The sequence below is a fragment of the Aquila chrysaetos genome, chromosome 6 (genome assembly GCF_900496995.4).
Source record: "Aquila chrysaetos chrysaetos chromosome 6, bAquChr1.4, whole genome shotgun sequence".
NCBI classification, from domain to species: Eukaryota; Metazoa; Chordata; class Aves; order Accipitriformes; family Accipitridae; genus Aquila; species Aquila chrysaetos.
Window position 1 is genome coordinate 30456247 of NC_044009.1, and position 21355 is coordinate 30477601.

Here is a 21355-nt window from a genome sequence, read left to right on the forward strand (position 1 = left end):
AAAAGGACTGTGTGGAAATGCTTCTGCACACTATGCATTTCCAAAGTAAAATTTGAAAATCTTGGTAATAATTACTTTTAAAAAGAAGTTCAATTTTCAGGTTTGTGCATTAAGAAACAATTCTTTGGTCAAGATATAACTTATTTACTTTGTTTCCAGTAGCTTCCAGTTTGTACTCCAAACTTACAGACCTTGAGCCAGAGAGGAATGCTGCCCTACTGATAAAAGAGAAGGGATTTAGAAGTACGGAATGATCAAATGCTTAGGATCACACACATAAAACCACCCTTTGATTAATTCAGTCAAGGAAGTTTTTTTCTCTGTTGTGCTTTCAGCTAGAACAGAGAATATTGATACAACCATGTATTACCTTTTTCCTTTAAGCCTACTGAACTGAATGTTGCACCCTGTGAAGAATTTGTTTCTCAGGAAGGAGACTAGTGGAAATAATGATTTCAAAGGTTTGCCTGTGCGCAGAGCTGTTGTAGTTAAACAGAGGCCCCAGCAGGGATGATAAACTCACTTGGCACCTGAGCATAAGAACATTGATTATCACAGACCACAGCATTTAACATCTGTCAGATGCTAAACAAGAAGGCTGGCTCCATGGAACTAGCTTATTACCAAGCCACAAAATCACCCAACTCAAAGTTTAATTTTTAAAATAGTTTTAATGAAGAAATGTAGTGATTCTTTCAAAAAAATCAAGTTAACACAAACCAAGTTTAATTTTACAGTGCAAGACTGAGCTCATTTGCATACAAAACTATTAATCTCAGTATTTTGATAGCTGAGATAGTATACTAATTTTTTACAGTGATTCACTTCAACTTAACCAGTGTGCTAGCAATGACTTCAGTACAGTAATGAAAATATTAAACACAAAAATTATCTTCTGAACTTCTATTTAAATCCAAAGTAAGATTAAACTTGTAAGCATGGTTAAACATTGTAAACCAAAATACTACTACATTTGTGTTTTCACCACCATCATTCAGGGTGGCAGGTGAGGAGATGGATACCAATATAATTACACGCCAAGTTGTTCTAATAATCAGAATTCAATTGATAGCTAGCTGAGGGCATGAAAGAGGTTTTATTTCAGTAATACTATATGAAATACTATAATAGACTGTAGAAAACAAACTGTGTTAGCTTTTCTTGTAGTTCTCAGATATTACTAAAATCAGTTCAATTAAGTTAGTTAAAAGAAGATTTAAAACTCAGCGTAAAAGCTACAATGTTCAGCTTCAGAGGTGAGTTTTTAAAATCCCTTGCTGTAACTTTCAGCTTTAGTTTAGCAAAAGCAATAGCTGCAAGCATTCCCTCTAACTTTTGTACAGGCCCCATTTCACAATATGTGGAATTTCTCATATACATCCTCTTGCAGGGCTGAAGAAGAGAACAGCTATAGATTCTCCTCGCTTGTAGCCATGCAGATTGAAGGGTATGCCAGTCACCACCTCACATCCTTGTAAAGAAGACAAATAGGGACCTCTCAAAGTGCTCACAAGCTTGAGTGGAGCAGGTAACTGTACTGTTCTGGTGGCAATTAAGCTAGAATAATCCTCCCTCAGAGCGTCAGTTTAACTTCATATATAGCCCATTCTGTAAATCACTCCTGTTAAAGTGACCTACGTTAGCTTGACCAGGGTATAAACCATTTTATTGTTTTGCACAACTAGGCTAGGGAGGTAGCAGGTGATAATCTTTAATCTGGCTCAGCTACAACTAGAATAGCATGACTTCAATTTCTAACATACCAGCTATTCCCTTCACTTGTGATATCTCACCTTCTGCTCTATGCAGAGCTAGTAAACTAGCAAAATTTAGGCTTATTCTTTCTGAGAGGGATTATGCATGTCTGCTGCAGAACAAAAATCACAGAATTACATGCAATGAATTAACTGGGAAAAGGATTAGTTCTCAGTGTCTTTAACTGCATCACTCCTAAAATGTTCAGGAATGACGGGGATCGAGGTGCAACATAGATGTGTATGATTTGAACAAAGCTGGCATAATAGGCATTAAAAGCAGTTGAATCCTTTATTAAAAGAAGGACTTTGTACCTGAAATGTAATACTCATTCCCCTCTCTTATCTTCCCCAGTATGTTTTGACAGTTTGCCTTTGATAAAGACATTCTGCTTACCTTATTTATGTTATAGTGTGACTTCCAGTTACTACATAAACAACGCCAGAAGCACATCACAAATACAAAGGTATTTTCAAAAACTGTTAATTCTTCTTTTTCTTAAATACTCCTGAGAAGGTAGTTTCTATTGTCAAAGTAATAGAGATGCCCTATTAAGGGCAAATTTAAAAAATCTGTTTATTAAAATAGTTTCCATTTATAGCTGTAACCTGACACACCCAAATCTGAGATCTTACTAGGGTTAGAACATTGATACTGCATTTTGGTATTACCTACAAAAATATAAGCAAATGCAAGACAGCATTATCTTTACTGTACACAGGCCAACACTATTTGCTAAGTCACAATGATCATGGCAAGAGAAGTTTTTCACATGTATTAAATATTCACATTACAACCAAAGAAATATGACTGATACCACATACCTGAGATACATTATACCAGTGGTAGCAGCTAGAACTCTTTTTTTTTTTTTTCATCCCTACAGACCTAAGTGTGATTTCTACAGCTGCAAAGAACCTTGATGTAGGCAAGGTGTGTAGGCAACATATCTAACTTTGCGAAATTAAGCTTCAGCATGCTTAAGACAAAAGAATAGAAAGTGCCATACAGGTGCAAAGGTATAGCAGTGACCTCCTCAATATTTCTTACATGAGTTTTCCATTAATCTGTAATATTGTATAATGGAAAATGCTCTGGTGAGCTTTTTCAACAGTAAAATAATTTTGTAATTATATGAATTAATACATTTCTCACCAGATATGATATAGATTGCATTGGTCCCTGTAAAACCTGAAATTACTGCTCCTTTGACTTAGCTACTGAAAGTAGTCATAAATAGAAAGTGGAACAAATTAATTGTGACCTCCTCACTTAAAATTAGATGTAGAGGTTTGGGGTTTTTCTTGGTTGTTTTTCTTTTTAATTCCAGAAAAGAGTAATTACATTAAACCTGCTGTTACTCCACTTAAAATTACTTTCACATACCAAATGTAGCTCAGCATCTTGGTGTAAATCAGGTCTTTTAAATTCCCTTTACAGACATACCTACTTCATATGAACTGTTGAGGAAAAAGCTATATACTGCGAAAAGTGGTCATGTCCTTTGGCTCACTGCTTGGCACGCACCAATCATCTGCTTCATGGTTTGCTTTATAATGTTTCCAGGCTGCTTTGTTATATACAGGGAGTCTTTCAATTGAATCTGTTGATAAGGCCTGTAAGTAGAGAAGACTCTAGCTGACGATTCTTTTTAATCGAAGTTATAGTAACAGAACAAGGAGTTCCATTAGCAGTTAGGGTTGCTGACAAATTTAAAATGGTAAAGTGTTAACATCATACCTTTATGTAAATAACTGCATCTGTACCATAGCCTTCTAAGGAATACAGTTTCAGGTCTCCTTGGAAGTACTGTGCATACAGACGTGATATGGGTAAGCCATAACCAAAGCCAGCCTGATCCAGGAGAAAAAGTGTATTTTCATTAATTGTATCAACCAGTGGTGTTTTCTGTTTTAACTTAATAAGTAAATAGATGAACTAAGCATGATGTTTGACAGTAAGGGAAAGTTCAAATGTTAGCTATTATGCCCCCCAGAACTATTATACACCCCAGACACAGAAGAATGCATGGATGATTGTGATTATGAGAAAACTGTTTTATTCCTTTCTTTGTCAGACAGGGCTGCTAGGTGACACTCCTTGTATTATGGTAGCTTTTTTGAAGAAGACATGACACCATTAGAGAAAACTACTGAGTCTGTCCTATGACTCATGGAGCTGCTAATCTTAAGAACACTGAGTACTTAAGTCAGATACATTTCATCATCAGTACATATAAAAAAGGTCCAAGAAACAATGTCTATGAATTTGTAGCTTATTATCAAGCCCTGTCTGTAGTAGCAGGACATAGCCCTGAAGTGTTAAGTTGGTTTTTTTATGTGCTAAATTTTAGAGGTGATCTCTCAATGAATATACACAACACTTCTCTGTAAAGATCTAGTGTTTAACGAGTTGCAGAGTCATCTAGATGCAGAACACTATATACATTTAAAAAACACATTTTGAATGATCCAATGTGAGAGAATAAATTCAGGAAAGCTGTTCAGAGCTTCTTACTGAAAGCTAAGGCTTTATTTCTTGTGCATCTATTAAGTTCACACGAGACCAAAGTAGATTCTTCATACGCCCTGTCGAATCTGCATACCTTCATCCTTGCTGGGGGATGGTACAACTGACTACACAGTACAAATGAAACTATGGGCTTGATCCAAAATCATTGCTGTAATTGTTCTTCCTTTCATTCAGTGGCCACAACAAGAATTCAGAGTCCTGTCCTTACTGCAGTACATGCAGCATAGCTAAGTGTTCTGCTTGAGATAGCCGATCTTTATATTTGGTAGAGAAAAAGAGAATCTTGAACAAGTTTAAATAATTTTTATTTTAGGGTTTTATGCAATTTTCCAGTTACTTTCAGAAAAATACTTGAATTAAGCTGTAACTTACAAATAGTGATACTCATTGTATCTATAAAATCAGTACTTCATAGCTTTGGCTAAATGGTTTCTTTTGTGACAAACGCATCCAAGATGACAACGTATAAAAGATTTGCATACCAAAGGTGTAGCTCGTGATGTCTCAACACGTGGACGTGGCGCTGTTGAATACATGTAGTTGAATAGTCTGTCAATCTTCCTCATAGGAACACCTCCACCACGATCACTCATCTGGAACAAGAAGGAACATGTAGCATTATGTCCCTGAATACATTTTTATAAAAGACAGTTTCTCTCAAACAATGATCCAGAGAAAGTTCAGGTAAAACATAATATTAAGTTGTCCCTATTAAATTATGGGGTTTCTTAAATTCTCATCTCTCAGCTACGGCAATGACCAGAGAGAGATGAATCCTTCCCTTTCATCCCTTATCCAAACCATTTAAATAAAATACTACCATAAGAAGCATTCGTAATCCCTTGGAAGCAAGAAAATTCTCCTTAAATTATGCATTGCTTTTATCTTATTCATAACTCAATTTTGTCTGAAGTCAGTACTTAGACCTTTTAGCAAATGCCAGGTTCTATGTATTTTTATCTTTATTCCTCAGGAATGCTCCCAGTTAAATACAATCTATTAAAACGTCTTGCTGAAGGAGTAAGTCAGAAGAGTTGTTTTACTACAGTTTAGTTAGATCTACGAAAAAGACAATGCTTGCAGTTGGTCTTTGAAATCCAACACGGATGTTGTACAGAAAAAGAAGAAATTACTCTGCAAACTGTACTTCAGAGAGGTTTGATTTGCATTGAATATACAATGTTTATTTCCCTTTTTTCAGTTGTTTCACACCTGTATAGCTCTGTCATTGTCACATACAAAATGTGAGTGACTGATACTACAATTGTATAAAGATGCTACTTCATTTTTAGTTATGGTTGCTTATAAGCTAGGCCAGACATGAGCGTGACAAAAGCAAGTAATTCTACTGCAGAGCCTTCAGTGTGACTGTGCAACCTCTTCATGAATTTCCTACTGATGCAGTATGTGAAATTCCATAATGGTCTTGTTACTTACAACATCACATACAATCTATTGTTAAAACCAGATCACCAGCTAAAGTTAGTAATACGCTGCCTGTGATGGGAAAAAAAACGTAATCAAAATAACCAAAAAAGCGGGTACCTTCACAGTTAAATCCTCATTTCCCAGCGTGATGTGTACATGAATTGGAGGATAAATGCATCGATCAGCATTATCTTCCATGGTGGCTCTCATTGCATTCTGCAATTTTCAAGTACAACTTAAATCCTGTTCTTACCACTTTGTATGTTATCTTAAAACATCAAGACAAATGTATATGGTTTTAGAGTAGGGTTTTTTTAGTATTTCTGGTTTATTCAGTATCAGTATTTATAGTTTATTAGAATACACAGACTTCAAATATTTAATTTTTTTAGAACAAACATCTTAATATTTTAATGTACAGTTTTATTTGTAGAATTCTTTAGAATGCATAGTACATGCAAGATGACACAAAGATCAAGAAAAGTCTAGGATTGAACTGCTTGAGAAAAGCTCTATAGGACCTGCTACACATTATACCAGGTTTGAAAATATCCCAAAAATTTTATCTCTTACTCTCACTTGCTTTATTAATGTCTTTATACATTTTAAGGTTTTTTGACAAAGCTGTCTACTCAGAAGGTGTCAGATGTATTCAGTGGCTAGGCAAAGGAGATACATCTTCCAAAGCCATTAATTTTCTGTGCGGTTACTGTTTGTCTAAGTAGTACAATTTAGGTATCTTCCTGCAGTCAAACAGCAAGAGGTTTGCACTTGCAAAAACACTGCTATCTAGAATTAAGTTCAAAAAGTCAAACAAATAAAATCTCACTAAACAAAGAGGTATAAAAAAATTGTGTAATGGTTAAGTGCACAGACCTTGAAAAGTTCAAAAACCATGTGATAGAGATGTGATGGCACATACACCACTTGCATGGGCTGTCCTGGTGATTTAGCTGGAGAAAAAAGAGTCTAAATAATTAAATAGCAAACTAGGTATCTTTTATTCATTCCCGCAGTAATTCAAAATGTGTATTTGTATTGTTGAGAGAATTTACAAGAGAAGGAAAATTTGAACAGAAATCTTACAAGAAGTTGCATGTTAATCAAAAGTAATACTCAAGATTTTCAACTGTGCCTGCTGCTTTAGAATTTAATCTTAAAACCTACTGTGGCATCACTGATTAGGGCATATAATAATTGCTTTCTAATACCTATGAGAAAGTTATGAATATAGAGCCAGGCTCTTCAGGTGGTGGGAGAACAAGAAACAGTGAGTGTAAGACGAAATAACAGAGCTTCAGGCTGCATATAGAGCAAAACTTTTTCACCATGATAGTTAAGGATTGAAACAGGTTGCCCAGAGATGCTACATAGTCGTCATCCATGGAGGATATGTAAGACCAAACTGAATAAAGCCCTGAGCAACCTGGTCTGACCTTGTAGCTGTCCCTGCAGGTCAGGCTAGAAACCTCCTGAGGTCCCTCCCAACCTGAATTATCTTATGATCCTATAATGCACCAAATAGTAACTACAGCACAGCCTATTATTCTTGGATTCATTTAGATATTAGCTGACTTCTAGCAAGAAACCATAACAAAAATTATACAGACAATTCTGTCTATAAAACTGGTATCATTTTCAAAGTTTTTTTTAAAGAATAAATTCTAGAAAATACATCATGGCAACACATTCGTTATATGAAAGATTAAGGAAAGGTTGCTCAGAAAATTCTGCTGGCTCTTAACCTTCTTTCAGTTCAACAAATTAATAATTTCTCACCAGACTGTGTTAGTGACCAGTGCTTTATGAACATAAATGTTGAAGACTAGTGATGTCAAAAGATCTAGAACAAATTATGTACCCAGCAAAAATAAAAGGGGAGGGAGAGAATCACTCTTTGAAATATGTTAGGTTGCTATCCTCAAGGTAACTGCTTCCCTCCATGCCTCCACCCCCAGATCCCATGCCTAACATTTAAATAATGGTCTCCACTCTCAGCTGTGGGCAAGGAATGTGCATTTGCCCTGGATCAGGTTTAACTCACCTTCACAATTCATTGAGCAAAAGGTCACTCCTTTTATAAAAACAACTATTTGTTCTGGCTTCTGGAGCACGTACACCATTAAATGACCCCTCAGTACAGAGAATTAGCTAGTGTGACTGATAGTTTCCTACAAGTGTTTTTAGTATCATGCTCCAACGAGAGGTAAACTCTTTAATCTAGGTACAGAATGACAGGTTTTGTACAGTAGGAAGAAAAGATCTAGAATGCGTAGTCAAGGCCACACTTTCTTTGCCTTTAGCTTCATAGGCCAAGTTACTGTGGTTGCACTTTGGCTTTCACAATTACTTGTAGAAGCAATGTTGATTGCTTGTTTTTGTAGGTCTGTCTGAACTTGGCATTTAGTATCTTGTAAAGTACTCTAGTGAGTAGTGTCAGAAAGGCTCTTTAGCATTCAGCAGGACTACAAGGGCAATAGCTGACCTCTGAGTTCACAGCAACACAGCTGTGACTTGAAAAAACAGTTTACAGCCAATGGGTTCAAATAATTTTTACCACGACTTGAGTGTACTATATCTAATTACAACTACAAGAACATGACAGCTGAATAAGCAAGAGAAATTAGAATGGAATGTTTAGTATAAATCTTAAGTGTCACAAGAAATGCAGAGGGCAAGATGCAATAGACAGTGTAGGGTGAAGACATGCAAAAAAATTTAGGGAGGGAAAGAGGCTGCTAAAATCATTTATATCAACAGCTGTAGTGTCAAAAACTTTTCTACAGATTTCAGTTTTCTAATTAAAGGGAGGAATAGGGAAAGCCTTCTGCCAGATTTAACAAAAACAAAAGAAAAAACACAAAAAAAGCCCCAAACTATTTATGACAGTATAGAAGAGAGAATGCATTAACTATATGAAAAGTGGAAGGAGAACATTTCACCACCAGCTACTTTAGAAGAAGCCGTCACTATGTTCAAGAGAGTGCCTTGTCCCATATTCACTTACCATTCAACTCTTCAAGGATGAGTTCTGGAGAGCTCATGTAATATAAATCACAAAGTCTCTTGGCACTTTCATAGCCATCTATAATAAAAACACAGGAAGTTACATTTCCCCCTCCATTTTTTTCTTTTCCTCCTTTACAGTTTGCCAAAAAGAAAAACTAAAATTGAAAACACTGTGCTGTCAAGGAGATTTTGTATTTTCTCACACAAACTGGGTTTACAGGGAAAAGTGACAAAACTGTATTACACTTTAAATGAAACTTCTCCTCCACGTAGGAAAGAACTAAACAGTATATGAATATCAAGATGTGTATTGGCTCTCAGTGTAGACATTCATGTAAGTTTTCAGGATTCCTGTTCTTATCTGCTGAATTTACCTCTAATAACTTCAACAACATTGCAGCTAGGATCAATGCTTCCAATGTGTTTTGGATGAGCTGGATTAATTTTCCCACCGAACAGTAAAGCTGCCAAAAAAGAAAATACTATTTTATTCCCAATATAATTTTATAATTTTAGTTTGTGTCTTCAGTTTTGCTAAACAGAAATTTATAGGCAATCTATAACTCCAATCTTCACCATACTTGAAAGCCTACTACTAATAAATATTTTAAGAAGTGTATTAAGAATGAGTTTATAAATAGCAAGGCAAATAGCGTACTCCTAAGAAGCATTTAAGTACATATTAAGCACTTAAAAATGAGAAGAAAATATGCTGATGATAGTACAGGTATCATTTCCCCTTCTTTCAACAATAGCACTTACAGTGTTGATTAAGGAGCATTCTAATTGAAATGCGACTCATGTAGAAACGGTCTAAAAAATACTGCACATTCTGTGAGGTCACTGGATCAATGCCAAAGCTTTCCTTGTACTCTATTACTCCTTGAGCCATCGTAGGAATTACATCATTGTGTCGATTCCGGATTTTTATCACAGTATCTGTAAAACTAAAATAAATACATTGTTAGTATTTCACTTTCAAGTGAATTTAATATTCTGGCAAACACAGTATCCACCTACAAAAATGAAGACCATTATGTACAGAAGTATCACAGGTCTGCCTATGACAATAAGAAGACAGGTCAGTCTTTACAGCATATTTCAAGCGACTAGCATTGAAACAATCATTACTCAACCTTTATTGATTATTTATAAAATCATTAGTTATTATCTTGATTACTGCCAAGAAAAAGAGAAAATTCTGCCAACCATTTTCACGCAGATCATCCCATGCCTGTCAAATAGCAGTTATGGTCAGCCAATGATGACCAAACCTACTCTACAGGTGAAAAGTTCCACTCATCAGTTCCAACATTACAAGTAAGGAACTGGTAAACATTTGTTCAAGTTTAATGTATTCATAGCTTCTTCAGTGTAACAAAAAAGTCCTGACCAGAATGATACGGCATAAAAGTGCTTTTTTTCATGTTTTAATGTACCCTCCTTTTAGGGACAGGGGATGACGTTACTACAATTCTTATGTAAAGATTGGAGATAGCTGAAATTCTTCCTAAGCTATCATTTTCTTGCCAGTCCTTCTACATAATATTAACATAATATTAACATAATATTAACATATGTGACAGCAAATCCTTACCTATGAATAGCCCCTGAATCTTCTGAGCTTTTGTCCTTAAAGTCAAGGATCTCCTGAAGACTTTGGACATACCTTTAAAGGAAAGAAAAATTACAAAGACCAATTCTAATATGCCTCCCCAGATCCCTTTGGTTAGCAATTTATGGTCTTCCAAGGTTGCTTGTTTCCAAATCATTGTATTTGATACATCCCATTGACCTATCCCCTGTGAATTTTGTTAGATACTTTTGAATCTATTCATGATGTTTTCTTCCAAAATTTCCAGAGCAATGAATTCCACAATTTAATCAGAATGCATAAAAGATCTTCCTTGTGTTTTAAACCCAGTAGGTGATCACTTATTTGCAGCCCCAGTGAGTTCTGTTATTAGAAAATCTTCCCGGCTTGTTCATAATTTAAGTATTTCTGCCATCTCTTTCCTTAGATGTGTATTTTCCAAGCTGAAGAATTCTATTTGGTTTCTCCTCACGTAGAAGTTGTTCCAACCCTCTGATTATCCCTCTTGGTCTTTTCTGTTCAGGATGGAGTGACTGAAACTGCATGCAATTCAGAGGAATAATGGGCTAACGCAGTGGTACAATTATATTCCTCCCCATTTGTTACTTAGGTCCTAACACTATTTGCCTTCTTGCCCATCAACTGACATATTCAGAAAAATATCCCCAGTAGCATCAAAATTTCTTTTTCCATTGTAAGCAAGCAAGCATACAGGGAGAGGAGGTTCCTCTCTGTGCTCTGCTTTGCATTTGTCCAAGTCGGATTCATTTCCCATCTGATCAATGTCATTTAGTATAATGAGAATTTAAATATTCGTGTTTCATTGATAGCTCTTTTTATATCCAGTCATCTAATCAATCCCATTTATTCACTGGCAGATCTTCTGTTCTCTTAACTTTAAAAGCCTTTCCAGATACCCACGTGCCTTTACCAGTTGCCAAGCAATCTCCTTGTTTTGCTCTCATCTTACAAAAGCTTATGTTTATGTGTAAGTTCCTTACTTGAAAGCAAATGATGCCTTTTTTATTTTAATAGCCTCAGATTCTTTCTGTTGTTTTACATATTTTGGCTTTGGGAGCTTCCTATTGCTCTTTCTTTGTATTTTCTACACCTTCCTTTACTCTCAGTCTGCAATAACCTGTCTTTTAAATGGTTTCTACTAGCTTTTGCAAGCATTTTGTGCATTAGCCTGCTTCTGTTGGTTTCTTTAACCAGATTCCTCATTTTAGGTAAGTACCCTATTAAACATTGTTCTGGTGGATTTTTGGTTTTACTGAGTTCTCATACATGACTATCTGCAATACTTAAAGATTTTTAATTCCCTGTGGGGAATTAATTCTCTGATTGCTCCTAAAGGGTTTTTTCCAAGTTTGTAAATTTAGTTTCTGATTTATGTTACATTGGGATATTTAGTCTAAATAAGCGATGTTCATGTAACGAGCACATGAAATGTTCTTTCTATAGAAGAGAATTCCTCCAACTTGTATATATGCAGAAGGTCATCTTTAAAGGTATGAAATGATGCTGTTCTTACCAGCTCTGCACCAGCTGAACTGAAGGTGTTCTTAGGAGGTTGTCTGGAAGCAGGCTTATTTCCTTCATTATGTTTGCCAATCTCACAGGCAACTCTTGTCGCAGAAACATAAATGAAGTCTTTTCACAAGCATTTTCAGATCCTAAGACCAAAATAAATATATGACAGCTTCAGAACAAAGTCAGTACTTACAGTAGAGAACTACACAAATTCTTACTTTCTTGCATAAGAGGACTGTGGTTTGGTTTTAAAGTTGACAGGCCAGTCTGGTAAGCCAATGTTTCTTTCATGGCAGCGGCCCATTTATATTTCAAAATGTAAACTCAAATTGAAACCCACCAGCCCTGTTGCAGTAACGAGAATCTTCAATATATAAAGCGTAACTCATGCAATAGTTGCAGACCCATACTATTCAACTTTAAATATCGCTTCTATCCATGTAAATTGTTCGTTTTATTTGCAGCAAACATTGACTGTAACTAGTACTGATCAAACAGTATGTCATTCTGAGCATGTCAGAGAGGCAAATGAAACCAGCACAGGAAATGATTTATGGGAATGATGCTTGAGAAAGTATCATAGTCCCATACACCCTGCTTGATCACTGATCTTACTGAATTACCATAACTCATACTGGAACACTTTCAGTAAAAAAATGCTGTAATATTTATCTCATTTTCAGCTAGATCTGTTGTAATTTAAATTCCCTGTCTTACAGGAACAGAAGACAGATGAATGAATTCACATGAATACTGAGAGAGAAATGAAAGTAGGACAGCTACGGTGCTTAGTCATGAGGATAGTAGTTCTCCCATATATTTACTTTTTAAATTTTTTACATTTTTAAAAGCTAGAAGCTAAATTACTGCACCTGTTGATAACTGACCTGTCCTTTTATAAGGACAGGTGTCATCTGTATGGGTGGCAATTAAATGTGGTTATTAAGATCAAGACCTAAACTTACTCCCACAATGCTTGTTTTACTACGCGAGAAAGGAGGGTGTGGAGTGGGGAAGAGGCTAAGAAATGCTGTACTTTATTCTCAGCCACACTTTTTTCTAGATTTCAAGAGTGTCAAGAGTGTCATGTAAACAGCATCTGGACTTACTAACCAGTTCATCTGCTGCAGTGAAGTACATACCTCAGGCTTGGTGTTTCACAACAGGTAACTCCCACAAATTAACTCTCGTGTTTCTGCTCAGTTCATTCCTTCCATTTGGCAAGGGAGAGTTGGGGAAGAAGATTAAAGGAAGGGACATGGAAAAAGAGGGAGCTGGGAGTGTCTTAAACAGGAAAAATCTTCACCAAATTGAAATGGAGTAGTTTAATGCATCCAGACTCAGATACATCATAAACTACACTGATGAGAGCATGTCAGTTAACTTAATAAAAAATTAATAGCTTACAAGGAATTCCTCCCCAGTGACACTTACCAGTATTATGCGTTGTCTACATATGACCTCTGCCCAGAAACCTTTCATTCTTCTCCCTAGTCAGATTGTACTTCAGGCATGACTGTTACTGGCCTTTCACTTTTCTCAGCTAAAATTCCATGAACAAGTCAGACTGAAGTATTAGAATGTAAAGATAATCTTCAAATACCTCATATAGTCAGCAAATGACATTCCACAAATTACTTTTTTATCTGGAGGCCGTATCTTTGCAATCCTGGGTCAAATATGGGAGACAGCTTAGGGTAAACAAGACTTCAGTGAATAGGCAAATGACTTTGTTTCCCTGTGCAGCTATGGTCTATCTAGGCAAAGAATGGGTAAGACTCCTACAGAAAATACTGTGCTTATAACCCAAGATATGACAGATGTATATGACCCAGACCTAAATTTGTGTATGGAATATTTAATTTGCTAGATCGAAACCTGGGGCAACTAGAAGCAGACTTTTTCTTTTTTAAAGTTAACATTACCAGATTTTATGATTTCCTCTTTGACTGCTCTCACTTTAGCAAAAGGACCCAAAAAAATCCTGAATGAAAACACCATCAGATTATAATGGCTTACAGAATGTCTTACAGACAAATACTCGGTATTGCACTCTTTTTTTGCCTTTGTTATTAGTTTTTACTATCTTTACTATTAAATCCTTAAGTAAAAGAGAGAGAGAAAAAAATAATAAAAAGTTTTCAAGCTTATCTTTACCTTCCTTATGTTCAGGTACTAACAGCAAAAAAGTAGCCTAACTTTTGACATGAGGAAATACTATTCCTTGAAAATAAACACTGATTTTAAGATAAGCATTATTTTATCGGTATTTTAGTGGTAAAATAACACAGGTCAAAGCAAACTCTGAACTGCGAGATTCTCTGCTTAAAAGTATGGTAGCAATAGAATACATGCTGGGGTTCCTGTACAAATCTGGAGTTTTAAATATTGGATACCTTTTATTGCAACGTATGAAATGCTGAATAGATGGATGAAGTGACAGTAGATAGTTAAGAGAAACTTTTCTTTGTAAGTCTTCCTACTTATACAAAGTATGGCATTCTAGGATTAGTTCTCAGTTATGTTTTACTTACGAAAATGTAAAAAGCAATGTAACTATTATCTAGTTAAATGTTTATATACAACATTTATGTAAACATTTATGCACATGAGAGCGCCCTGGGTACAGTAACAGAATTTATTATAGTATGGCTCCATCCCCAGGCTTTGGAAAGGTTTCTCGTGTGACTTACAAGACCTTTCCCTGCATAGTCCTTGCTTTGAAGCAGAACAGAACAATTCCTGTGATCCCTTTTGTTTCCAAGCAGTCAGTCAAACCTGGGAGCATTATGAGTGCTTTTAACGCAGAGTGTAAGACTGAGGATCCTGTTACCAATGTACTCATTTTCAAGGCTAGATTCCCAGTCCTCCAGAATGGCTCTTGGTGTTTACGTCCTACTCCTTCTCTCACACACCTTCTAAAACAACATCATTTGGGTAAGGTGTTTTTGTAGGGCACACACACGTGACTGAGAAGTGACACGATTTCAGCTGCTCGGCGCCAGCTGAGGTTAAACCTTTCTTGTGTTCGGTGGACCTTAAAAGGTGGCATGCTGCTAGCTTGCAAAAGGCTTGACAAATCTCACTTGGTTCTGAGTCACTGCTCTAACAGTACCAATTGTCATAACTGCCCCCACCCGCTACCCAACCCTGCAGATTTTGCAGAAAAAAAACAAACTACTTCTGCGATGCCAAAAACTGGACTGTTCAGCTGAATTTCAACCTTGCCACAGTTCCAGTCTCCGGGGAAGGAACCCACTGGGCTCCCTCCTTCCGGAAGGAAGCAGAGCCTTCTTCTGCCAAAAAGGACAGTACTAAGAAGGGATAAGCAACAGCTGGGCAACGCGGCAGCACTAACACGGCAGCGGGGGGGGGGAAGCTCTTGGCCGCGCCGGAGCCGCCTCCTGCCTCCCCTCTCGCCCCCCGCCCCCTCACAGGCACCTGCGGCCAGCGCGGCGGGGAGGCGGAGGCGGCGGGCAGCCCGGCTGGGACTCACCGAAGTCCAGGAACTGCTTCATGGAGAGCGGCGAGGGGGAGAAGCGCGAGTAGAAGTCCACCTGCTGCGGGATGCTGCCCGGGGAGGCGCTGCGCAGCAGGGCGCGCAGCAGCCTCATGGCGCGGCTTTCGTCCCCCCTCAGCTCGGCCCGGCCGCCATTTCCCGCCACGCCATCTCCCCGGGCCCCTGCCCAGGCCGCGGCCTCCTCCGCCGCGCGGCCGGGAGGAGGTGCCCGAAGGGGCGGGTGTCTCCTCCCGGCCCAGCCCCACGCAGCGGCGACGGGGCGGAGGAGAGGGCGGCACCGAGGGAGCGGAGCGGGGCGGGGGGGGGGCGCCCGCAGCAGCTGGGCCCCCGCCGGCAGGGTCGCAGCCGCTGAGGCGGCCCCTCAGGCGCCCCCGTGCCTCGGCCGTCCTCCGGGAGAAGGCGGCGTTCGCTGTCGGAAGCAGCCCGGCCTCGGACAGGTGCGGCGGTGTTACTCACGGGGGCGGGTGCCGCCGCCTTCCCGGCGAAAGGCTGCGGGGCGCTCACCAGCCCCCGGGGCGGGAAGCCGTGAGGGGGCCGGAGGCAGCGGCCCCCCGGCGGAGGGGCGGCGGGTGTGAGGGGGCGGGCGGCGGTGGCCGGGACGGCGGGGGCCCTGCGGCGGGCGGCGGGTGCGCTCCCGTAGCGAGGCCGAAAGGTGCCCACGCATCAGTGTCTGGGCATTCTGCCGTGGAAGGGTTACCCGAGAGGCTGGCCCGTTGGGTAAACGGCGCGCTGGGGGAGGTGGGGAGGGCGGGCGGCGCCGCCGCGGCGGTCAGCCCTGCTGCCGCTTCCCCTCGCCGCGGTCCGGGTCCGGGTCTGGGTCTGGGTCGTGGCGGCGGGGACTCGGCTGCCGGCCTCGGTTACCCGCGGGGTGGAACGGGAGGTAGCAGAAACCCACAAAAGCGCCGGCTTTATTCATACCGCTGCCGGCCGGCGTGAGGGCAGAGCCTGACCTGAGGGTTTTAACCCGTGACTTTACAACCGTGTGTCTTCCTACTAGTGCACCTTGTGTCCGCTTAGCTACGTGATGGTGTGGGAAGGGGCACTACGGCCTCTTCCAGCCCTTCGAGCCTTGCACTGTGTTACAGCGTGCCAATGAGAAGAACGAGAGGAGGGATAACTTCGGCTTCAGCTATCAGGAAAAAGAGAAACAAAAAAATACAGGGGAAAAGTAGGGCTTCTGTCTTTACGGATATACTCCCGATCGGTCAACAGTGAACAACACAGTACATGTCTTCATTGGTTGAAAAGTATTTGGACCGTACGTCACACTCATATCACTTTACGGGCTGTTAGGCTACTAATGCAACATGTGAGGTACAAACAGTGGTATTTAATAGTTTTTTGTCCTGCTCGGGTAGAAATATCCAGAACATTAACAAAAAAGGCAGAGTGATTATAACCATTTCTGATAAATTTACTGCAGTGTCGATATTGAATCCTGTAATTAAAAATCATATACAATACAGTCCAGTAGTGGATCTGGCCCTATATCGTTTGCTTCTTTTATTGTGGATACTTGTATTTGCCCCAGAAATTCATCTTATGACATCAACTCTCAAATATTGCTTGGTTTCCTTTAAACATGCCTTGTACCTGTGACTTGTCCATGACCTGACAGCAGGGATGGATATCCAATGGCCTCTGCTAGAGCAGGAATCATTTTGCTACTTCTGTCACATTTATCTGTTCAGTGCTTTGTTGGATTGCTTGGAGCCTCCCATTAGAGAGATGAAGATACCATAATGAATTAAGGGCTTGGGTTGGGGTTTTTTTTGATGTTGCATTGAAGTACAGAAAACATTGATTCAGTCTGCCTCCAGAGGCAATTTTCTGAGCAGTAACTGCACCAATAGTATGTAAGAATGAATTGGTAATTCAGGATTAGACTGCTTCACCTGGTTTGTAATCAGACTGTACCTCCATCTTGTGCCAAAAAATGAATGGCTTGTTCTGTTCTGGCCAGGGAGTGGTGGCTAATGGGGCGAACTAACAGCTTGTCTATCTCTGCAAGTCTTCTACAAATACAGGTTACTGACAGTTTTTGCTTTATTGCTGCTTGTAGGCCACCCCCAGAAGCACCAAATAGCAGCTCATGCTACTCAAGTTTATAGTAGTTTGGGACTTCTACTTACGAATTGCTGGGCTTAAAACCATTTTATAATGGCCTCTCAGTTGTGAGCTAGCACTAGTTTAAAGCAGTGCCTACAAGCAGTAAATTGGGTATTCCTAAGTTGTTGCAATCTTATGATGACTTTCGATTGGCTTCATCCTTTATGCCTGTATGTTACTGTCTTGAGGCCTGATGTTTCAACTTACAGGCATGCCTTAAAAACTGGCCTACTGCCTGAAGTTATCTTTGGACAGCAGTGCGCAGCCAGAAGTTGTGGCAGAGGCTGTCAGAGGCTGAATAAATCATTGTACTTTGTAAGCTAGAGCTCATTCTCAATAATATAAACAGTGAGCACTTTTCTCAGGGAAAATCATGCAGGATGAGCAGTCACAGAAGTAACTGTGGATAAAGAATTGTGGATAATTCTTTAAGTGCTGTGTTTGGAGCAGGACAAACCCTCTCTGTTTACCTAAAGGCATTTTCTTGGTCTTGTTTAAACTACTGATCAGATACTGCTCCATGTAAACATGTTCTGTTAAAATATTGGAGAATATTTTGAATTCTCTTTCTCTCTTCTCCCAGCCCCATCCCTTTTGAAAACCCATTTCCTCTCATTGATGATCTTCTGGGGACTTACTCTGATCTCATCCAGTGTGACAGTAGCTGGAGTTCTGATGTGCCAATTTCTGCAAATTCTTGTGCAAACCAAAAAGAAGTGTATTATTTTTTTCATTTGGCATTTTTCTACTCATATTCCTGCTTACTGGTGTTCCTGAAATTATAATACATCTGGATCCATAATTTAAATGGGACAGAACAAATCAGACTTCAAGATAATTGAAAAAAATAGCATTTAGTTTTAGCCTAAGCTATTACATTTTAATTTTTTTTTTTCAATTTAAGGTTTAATAAGGTAATTGGAAGCATAGGTTTCTTGCAGGGTGTTCCACAGAAAGAATTCTTGGTTTGTTAAGGTGATACTATAAATAACCCCTTACTGGAAGTCACTGTTCTTGGTTGCTGCATGTACTGGTGCTTTTTTTCTTTTCCTCCCTTTCCTCCAAAATAGGTGCATCATAGATTAAGAAAAAAACTTAAGTTGCCATGTACATATATCCATAGAATATCTCTTTCTCTTCTTTCAATGGTTTATATGCTTTGCTATAATGCCTGCACAGTCAACTGGTTCATCTATCCATGCCTCATTTCAGCTTGTGTACTTACTCTGCACAAAGGCTTGTTGTTGTTCTTAGGTTTTTGTCAATAAGTTCAGCTGCTTTTGCTGTGCTAAAAAATTTGTAGGGTTACATTGGTTTGACGTGGCTTTGGCCTCTTTTTTGTGGGAATAGAAATAAAAAGAAAAATGGTGATAAAGTTGGTGAAAAGTATGGAGTGGCTTCTGTATGAGTTATCAAATTGTATGAGTTATGAAATTGTAGTAGATTCAAGAACAGCATACAGATGGGTTTCTTTTTATCCAGTGTATAATTAAACTTTGGGTTTTGTGAATTTTTGCCGCATAAAACTTTGTGACTCAAGATCAGAAGGCAGTTGGAGAAGTTTTATGATTATCATGGATGGCTTTTTCTTTCATAGGAAAAATAACCTGCATAGCTACTGAAGTTGACATTAACTTTTTGTGGGAACAGGAACCACAAAGTATCACTGTCGTGCGGCTTAATTGTCATTGCCATTGTCAGAGGAGGGATGCTGATTCAGGTGGATCTGTGGTCTAGTCCAGGATAGCTATTTTTATGTTTCCTCCGTGCTAAGCTGGTATCAATCACAGGCTGTCTGGTAAGCTGACTGGCAATGATACGCTTCTCAGCTCTGTAATGTTAACTGTTGGTCCCCTCCACTTCAAGAAACCAAGCAATATCCCACAAACTTTCTTTTAATCAACTTAGCGGTTGCATTATTTCATACATTCCTGGCAAAAGTATTTGACTTTTCTGTCCCTTCCTCCCCTATCCCCTGAAGACACTGAGATTGAGAGAGAAGAGGAACTAAATAGTTAGCACTGTATATCAATGGTGAGGGGGGTCTATGTTGTTCTGTGATAGCTAGGTAAGCAGCAGCAAGGACACCTGATTGTTAAAAACTCAGTTCTCTGCCTCTGTCTTCTAGGATCTTGGAGGCAGGTACGGCCCTGAAGAGGTGCTGCTTGCAAACAACCATTTTGCAGAGCTAGAAAATGAAGGAGGAAAGCGGGTCTGTCTTCAAGTTTGGAAAATGCAAACTGCAGGTCCGCCACCCCTGTACAGTGACAGTATCACACCCTGGCTGCGGATTAAGGCTGGTTTCTGCAGCAGTCTTTCAGGGTGAGGAGTTGCAGTGTTTTCCTCATGAGGATGATGGTTAGGACTCCAGCAGGGCTTATGAGGTTATAAAAGGTGTATAGTATTAATTATGAATCCACAGCCTGGGAAGACAAATGGACATTTAAAGATGTCTGAGGACTGGGATAAAAACTGAAGCAACTGCTTACAGAACCACCATAGGGGAATACACTGCTCGCATTCTTGTTGTCACACAGGGGTGTGTTGCCTGGCAAGCCACCCGAAGCATGCCTGTGCGCTGCCTCTGGCTCAGAGCACTGGCTGCAGTTGCCTGTTTCATCACAGTTTGTTGTCCTGGGTTTTGGAAACCGACCGCTGACACTGTCACCTACTCTGTGCTGGGAGAAGTTATTTCAGTTGTTTGCACATAAGCAGCTTTCTGGTTCTGTTTATTTTAGTCAAGACATGCTGCTGCGGTGATGGTTAGCATTGTAACATAGTTGCCCCAAATGAGGGTTGGAGTTTCAATGCTGCTTTCAAAAGTTTCCCTTCACCTTATGTGCCAATTCCTGACATTTGCATCCGAGCACCCTGTTCCATCTCTTCTTCCACGTACAACTTCTGCCCAGGTACTTATTGAAACTCTGCTGTGATAGTCCCTTGTATTGAAAGCTTCTGTCATAAGAGATGTCTCCTGTGCTGTGACAGTTAAACATATGTTAAGGTATTGCTGTTTACTAGCATTCCATTTATGTACCTTAGGCCATAGTATGTGTGTATATTATATATACATACTACACACAAACACTCTCTCTCTCTATATATATATATACACACACAGCAAATATAGTACATTAGGTTTTATATATGCATGTATATACATATATACTATACACATACACTTATGTATAGTACTGTACTACTGTGTATATAGTATGTACTACATCTAGTACTACATGTGTGTATAGTATATATGAGCATATATAAAACCTAATACACTATATTTTTACTGTATTTCCTATGATCAGCTACTTAACTGTTCTCCCAGTCCATATTTTGTCTTGTGGACGTTTGTGGGTGTAGTTATGTAAATGAGAATAATTGTTTAATAAAAGCAGGTTGAGTCTACATGCTCTGAAAGATCTAGCAGCATCTTCTGGTTCTAGTCCTAGAAGTTTCTTGGCTGTAACAACACTGGTCTACCATGTATCCAGCTAACCCTTATCTTCAGGCTTTGTTTTAACAAAAGGTCTTTCCTTTCAGCAAAGGTGACCAAGGGTTAACATCCCAAAAATGGAGATAGATAAACAACAGGTTTTCTCTGTTGAGTTAGGTTTTTTTTTTCCCCTGCATCTTTTTGGCTTTTCTGGGGTTTTTTTGTGGAGTTGAAGCTGTACCCTGCAATCATGTAACTGACTGTCAGTATCAAACTTCCACTGCTAAACACAGATAGGCGTGTGAAGTCCTTGACTAATTTTGGGGGATGCATCCATCTCCCCTATTTACAGAAACACCTGTCTGGCAGGGGAGCTTTTAGAAGACTGCTTGGTTTGAAGGTACCCCTGGGCAGCATGAGTGAAGTGTGGAGGGAAAGG

General features: G+C 39.4%; 2 protein-coding genes across 5 annotated transcripts; one reads left to right on the forward strand and one right to left on the reverse strand.

Moving 5' to 3' along the window:
- Window positions 1-651: 651 nt before the first annotated feature.
- Window positions 652-15473, reverse strand: PDK1 (pyruvate dehydrogenase kinase 1). 3 transcript variants are annotated; one of them, XM_030017228.1, is made up of 12 exons: window positions 15348-15453; window positions 13286-13394; window positions 11853-11994; window positions 10322-10393; window positions 9487-9671; window positions 9099-9188; window positions 8723-8800; window positions 6592-6668; window positions 5833-5931; window positions 4770-4880; window positions 3496-3609; window positions 652-3371 (listed from the first exon to the last, which is right to left on the reverse strand). In XM_030017228.1, the coding sequence occupies exons 3-12, from the start codon at window positions 11960-11962 to the stop codon at window positions 3231-3233; spliced, it is 1077 nt and encodes a 358-aa protein (XP_029873088.1). In that variant the 5' UTR covers window positions 11963-11994; window positions 13286-13394; window positions 15348-15453; the 3' UTR covers window positions 652-3230. The 3 variants fall into 3 exon arrangements, with proteins under 3 accessions (XP_029873088.1, XP_029873087.1, XP_040980259.1); XM_030017227.2 differs by lacking the exon at window positions 13286-13394 and having other exon boundaries at window positions 15348-15473; XM_041124325.1 differs by lacking the exon at window positions 15348-15453 and having other exon boundaries at window positions 13286-15229.
- On the forward strand, window positions 15419-20888 carry LOC121232397 (translation initiation factor IF-2-like). Of its 2 annotated transcripts, XM_041124327.1 has the most exons (3): window positions 15419-15808; window positions 16561-16685; window positions 19609-20888. In XM_041124327.1, exons 1-3 carry the CDS (start codon window positions 15419-15421, stop codon window positions 19670-19672), a joined length of 579 nt encoding a protein of 192 aa, XP_040980261.1. In that variant the 3' UTR covers window positions 19673-20888. The 2 variants fall into 2 exon arrangements, with proteins under 2 accessions (XP_040980261.1, XP_040980260.1); XM_041124326.1 differs by lacking the exon at window positions 16561-16685.
- The last annotated feature ends 467 nt before the right edge of the window (window positions 20889-21355 follow it).

Excerpts from the sequence above, each read along its gene's own strand:
- LOC121232397 (XM_041124326.1), top strand. The coding sequence starts at position 15,419 with ATGCTGCCCGGGGAGGCGCTGCGCAGCAGGGCGCGCAGCAGCCTCATG. Across the intron at positions 15,809-19,608 it reads AGCAGCCCGGCCTCGGACAG|GATCTTGGAGGCAGGTACGG; the intron begins GTGCGGCGGTGT and ends TCTGTCTTCTAG.
- PDK1 (XM_030017227.2), bottom strand. The coding sequence starts at position 15,465 with ATGAGGCTGCTGCGCGCCCTGCTGCGCAGCGCCTCCCCGGGCAGCATC. Across the intron at positions 10,394-11,852 it reads GTTCAGCTGGTGCAGAGCTG|GTATGTCCAAAGTCTTCAGG; the intron begins GTAAGAACAGCA and ends TTTCCTTTAAAG. Across the intron at positions 3,610-4,769 it reads CATCACGAGCTACACCTTTG|GCTGGCTTTGGTTATGGCTT; the intron begins GTATGCAAATCT and ends CTCCTGGATCAG.